Consider the following 6,011-nt stretch of genomic DNA (forward strand, 5'->3'; position numbering starts at 1 on the left):
GACGAAACATTTACTTTAAAAGTACATAAGATGTTATACTTTTCATTTATCAGAAAGAAAGTGCCATTGGTTATAAATGACTTTTCCTCCCAAAATAAGATGCACAAGTCATTCCAGACTTTCAAGTTTTTCCATCCATAGCAAAACTCTACGTTGGCATCACCTGGCAATGGATGGAAACACGTTCACCCGTGAAAAATATTCTTCCCATCAAAGAAAAAGACGTTTAACCTCAAGTACAATAATGTTTTCAGAAGAGATTTAAAAATCTTTGATCTTACAACATTGTAATGGCCCCTCGGGGGTCGGCACCGGCTGGTGCTGGATTGCCTCGTCAGGTTCTGGCACTGTATGGTCGCGGTTCGATTCTTTCTACCGTCTGGTGTATCTTGGGGACGGATGCACAGGCGCAGGGAGATTAGTCCGCAAGGGATACTCCCCGTGATGGCAAAAAAAAAAAAAAAAATTACAACATTGTAATGTACAAGCATCAATTGGAGAAGGGAGCAAATGGTCACAAATAAAATAAACAAACTTGAGGTTTATCACCGTTGAAAAGATGCCATTCATCACATTTATCCGAACGGCATTCACAATGGATTACAGTCAATAGAGCGTAATTCATATGGCACACTATTACTTTATTATTTTCTCTTTAATTACACCATCTCTCGCTCTAAATTACGTTCTATAGATGTAGAATATAATAGTATGGACTCACAATCAAATTACATATTTATTTTAATAATTTACAATACACATCCCATAAAATTTTAAAACTTTTTAAATTATCAAATGAGACCCACAACCAATCTATTCTGCGTGTAACAGTCATGATGATACGCATCATGATTATTACACTCCCACTATACTCCCATAATGAGAGATAATAGATTACACTCTATATTATAATAGCATGTATCCACAATCAAATCACATATTTATTTTAATAATTCATAATACATATCCTATAAAATTTAAAGCTTTTCAAATTATTAAATGGAACCCACAACCAACCTATTATGCCACTAATAGCCATGATACTCATCCCCGTTATTACAATCCCACTATGGGAGAAGGTGTATCATGTGTGGTTAGGTGTAATAAAGGGTATTACACTACACCCCATCGTGGATGCCCTAGTGGTAATTGATTTTTCAAATGCTTTTACTTGATTTGGACTCCATTCTAAGCAGCCCTTTTTCCTTATTAAAATGCATCATAATTGCCGAGACCAGGTAGCGGTCCAATAGTCCCGATAGGCGTGCAATGGAATTAAAAGCACCCTTGTAATCACATTAATTGCTTTGTTAAATATTGTTGGATTTCCCCATCATTGAGAGCCTTCTCATCTCATATGCATACAAGGATATCTGAAGGATTTTTTTTTTAAAATCAAACGTCAATAATCTACGTCTGCACCTACTCTTATTTTTACATTATGAAAAGGGATAGATTTAACTGAATCATTAACAATAAAAAAAGATTAAATCACCTTCGAATCAGACGAGTGGCCATGACACCTGCTAAATTTGTGGAGAAGCTAGTATGTATGGATATCTGAAGGACCATAATGACTTCATGGAAAAATCTTGGTTTCTATATCGAATCTGGTGTAAAAGATAGCACTCAGGCGTACATGCATGTCAAAGATACTATACAGACATATAACGACGACCGAAAGATATGAAGTTCTGCCAAAAATTACAAAGTTGAGAGTTTAACATAATTGTCTGGCCGTTCAATACACCTGCATGCCCCTTTCATCTCAAAATTAAATCATCCCAACGACTTACCTAAATGATAGGGGTCAATTCAATTCCCATGTAACAAACAGCATCATGGATCAGGATGGACACACCCACACAACACAGCCACCATGCACAACATAATATTTGCTATTACTATACATCCAAGAAATTCTTTTCCTTGAACAATATGCAAAGGGTCATTTTCAGGAAAAGAAAGATAAAGATATATATGTGTGTGTGTATATACACACACACAGAGTGAGTAATCTACATGTAACACACAATATTACTGTAATATTTTTTTGTGATGTGATGTATGTGAGATAAAAAGGTGATTGAGAATATAAAAAGATGGATTGAAAAATATATTTATGATGCAAGCGAAATATCGTTTAAAAAAATTTGCTATCCAAACACTTCCATTATATTTTTTCTTCATGAAGGAGATCCTGATCCCACGAAAAGGAAGGAGGAAATGAGAGGATTTGAGAGCCAAACTCGAACATTCTAATTTCGACTTTTCTAGTTAATATATTTACTATCTAAGATTTTTTTAAAAAAATATTAGCTTGACCAATAAAACAGCAACAAGTGTCACACTGTAAAATACATCCAGCTCAATCTACGTGCAACCTCAGGTCATTCTAGCTATTTCCCCAGCTAAATTCGCAGCTCATTTCAGTATAAAAGGCACACAATCCTCCCAACTGGAAATTCATCATCACATCTCTCGTTCACAAGCAACAAACTTAGCAAATATGGGTACTCTCTACCAAGGTCCCCCTGATACAGCCATACATGATCTTAAGGTCACCATCCAAGAATCCCAGCTAGTTTTTCCGGCACAAGAAACACAAAGCAAATCCATGTTCTTGTCAAATATAGATCAGGTCCTCAACTTCAACGTCCAAACCGTCCATTTCTTCCCCGCCAACCTTGAATTTCCACCAAAAATTGTGGCAGATAGGTTGAGAACAGCACTAAGCAATGTGTTAGTGCCATATGATTTCTTGGCTGGAAGGATAAAGTTGAATCCTCAATCAGGTCGCCTGGAGATAGATTGCAATTCTGCAGGTGCCGTTTTCGCGGTGGCTTCTAGCGAGTTTGCTCTGGATGACATTGGAGATGTGGTGTATCCAAACCCTGCTTTCGGGCAACTTATAGTCCAGAAAGTAGACGCCATTGGATCAGATGATCAGCCACTCTGCATTATTCAGGTATATCTATTCCTTCAAATGGAGTAGCGCATCAAAATTGAAACCCAAAAATTAAATTATTTGACCTTTCTTTTGACACACCATTCCAGTGCTCAATGCATTCGCCTAAATTTGTCCTTCAAAAAGAATGGGAAGGTTTAACTCGGCCATCCTAATGCTATATATGCTCACAAAAACATTAACACTCAATGGTCCACAGGATTATATTTTTTTTCTATGACATGGCCAAGTTATTTTTATAGTTATTGGATAATTATTCTACCAAATGGGTGAATTCCTCCTCTATATTTTTCAAGTAACCAGTTTTCTTCACAAGACATGCAGAACAAAACTAACTTTCTTTTTTTTTTTTTTTTTGGAAAAAGAAACACAAATATTTTATGCTATTTAATGCCCTTAATAGTTTCCAACTAAGTCTCGTGTCAGCGAAACAGCAATACTTACACGGATGTGATTGTCATAATGAAGAGCTATGGTAGATGAGATGACCGCCTTAGTAGGTATGTACAGTCCGTGAAAATGATGTACTAACATATTGCATTAATACTAGTAGTTAGTCCGTCTGGATGTTATTTGAAATATTATTTGTAATAATTACTGTACTATCCGTGAAAATGATGTACTAACATATTGTATTAATACTAGTAGTTAGTCCGTCTGGATGTTATTTGAAATATTATTTGTAATAATTACTGTAGTATTTTTTTATGATTTGATGTATGTAAGATAAAAAAATGATTGAACATATAAAAGGATAGATTGAAAAATGTATTTATGATGTAAGTAAAATATTATTTAAAAAAATAGGGTATCCAAACAGACTCAATCCCAACTGAACAATTTTGCTTAATTTTAGATCAAAGCATTGGATACAAAATTAAATTTGGATGAATAATGTCCTCACTAATCCACCGGCACCATACACTGCAATTTCAGGGGGAGAATGAAAAAAAAAATAAGGATCTAATCTCAATTTGCAGAGCCCAAAAATTTGGAAAGAAAAAGATAAGTTTCTTTAATGTAAGTTTCAAAGTTTTATCTTTTAAATTAACTAAAAGTTATTCTACTTCTTCCTTCAGGGGGGGAAAATGAGGGAAAATAAGAACGGAATATTGACATTTTTTCCCTATATCATACAAATTGATTTTTTTTTTTAAGGATGAACTAGCCTTGCAGATAAAAGATGGGCCATATTTTGCTTTTTTTTTTTTCCTAAACTTATTGAAGAAAAATTTCCTAAACTTTTTGTTTTTTTCCACTTCATTGTCTGTCCAAACAAGACTCGTCGGCTATTAAATGCCTAGTTCATTTAATTTATCCACTGTTAATCTGATTAGACAGGTACGAAATGGCTAAATTACGGTGGTAGTGGTAACTTGAATGTAAAGTGGTAACTAAGGCAAATGTGGAAAGCCAATTAAGACAAAAAAAATTTTTTAACTATGATAAGCCTCTTTTTTTTTTTTGGTGTTGAAATAACTAATCAAGAAACTTAAAAAGTCATTAATATAGTCCCCTTTATTTTTCATCTTAGTCTTCGTTAGTATGGTCCACAGCAATTAATTAAGCTATGTAACTCTGTTATTGTGGATCCCTCTTCTTCTTTCCTTTCCTTTTCAAGTATGTATTTTCCACCTAAGTTTGTTCTACCAATACAAGAAGTCAAGCATGCAAGAATGACTCCCAAGAATATTTGAGTCCCTAATCATATTTCTTCTTAAAAAACTGATTAAAAAATATAATCACGAAAAATGTAAAAACTTTTCTTTGCAAAAATTGCAATTCAAACACAACATTATCACTCTCTTTTCTTTCCTTCTTGTGCAGCTAACATCATTTAAATGCGGTGGTTTTGCAATGGGCGTGTCCACCAACCATGCCATGCTTGATGGTCTGAGCTTCAAAACCTTCCTACAAAATTTAGCCTCACAAGCTTTTGACGACAAACCCATGGCAATTGTACCATACAATGATCGTACCGTGCTAGCAGCAAGATCACCGCCTCAAGTCACATTCCCTCATCCAGAATTGCTCAAACTCAAGATTCCAATTGGCGAAGAACCAAGCCATCCAACCTTTGACTGCCCACAAGAGGAACTTGCCTTCAAAATCTTCCGGCTCAGCTCAGACCACATCAGTTACTTGAAGGAGAAGGCAAAAGCTAGCGGGCCCGCCGCCGCAGCCACCGCGACAACAAATTACAAGATCACTGGCTTTAACGTCGTAACAGCTCATGTTTGGAGGTGCAAAGCATTGTCATGCGACTCAGAGGAGGGTCTAGAGAGGTTGTCCACCGTGCTTTACGCGGTCGATATCCGTCCACGGATGAAGCCGCCGCTTCCCGCTTCATACACGGGCAATGCGGTGCTGACCGCCTACGCCACAGCGAAATGCAGGGAGCTGGAGGAAGGGCCGTTTTCGAAGCTGGTGGCGATGGTGTCGGAGGGGGCTGCAAGGATGACCGATGAGTATGCGAGGTCTGCCATCGACTGGGGAGAGGTTTACAAAGGGTTCCCGCACGGGGAGTTTCTGATATCATCATGGTGGAGGTTAGGCTTTGCTGAAATGGAATATCCGTGGGGGAAACCAAGGTATAGCTGCCCGGTGGTGCATCACAGGAAAGATATCATTTTGCTCTTCCCTGATATTGATGCTGCCAATGCTAATGCAGTCAATGTTTTGGTTGCTCTTCCTGGGAAGGAGATGGAGAAGTTTCAAGCACTCTTTCACAAATTATTGGAGGATAATTGAACAAGGAAAGTGTGATGAATTGTCGGAATTAATGTATGATATATATTGGGGTGTATGTATAGCATAATACTAGAAGAATCTTATTATGGATTTGGAGAATTTTGTTCAAAGGAATGATGCATGATGAACTAAATGTATGGTTTGCATTTGTATTTCGTGATTTGCAAACTCAAAAGATGAAAGAAAATAAAAAAAAAAAAAAGAAGAAGCATATGTACTTGAAAAGGATATGTCCATTCCTGTTCGGACTCTATCTATAAATGGATTTCCTTCTCTTGCAATTTTAGGATCA

General features: G+C 36.6%; 1 protein-coding gene across 1 annotated transcript; it reads left to right on the plus strand.

The window, feature by feature from the left end:
* The first annotated feature begins 2,464 nt into the window (after positions 1–2,464).
* Positions 2,465–6,011, plus strand: LOC113783675 (omega-hydroxypalmitate O-feruloyl transferase). The gene is made up of 2 exons (XM_027329881.1): positions 2,465–2,968; positions 4,796–6,011. Exons 1-2 carry the CDS (start codon positions 2,510–2,512, stop codon positions 5,717–5,719), a joined length of 1,383 nt encoding a protein of 460 aa, XP_027185682.1. The 5' UTR covers positions 2,465–2,509; the 3' UTR covers positions 5,720–6,011.

The sequence above is a fragment of the Coffea eugenioides genome, chromosome 9 (genome assembly GCF_003713205.1).
Source record: "Coffea eugenioides isolate CCC68of chromosome 9, Ceug_1.0, whole genome shotgun sequence".
Lineage (NCBI taxonomy): Eukaryota > Viridiplantae > Streptophyta > Magnoliopsida > Gentianales > Rubiaceae > Coffea > Coffea eugenioides.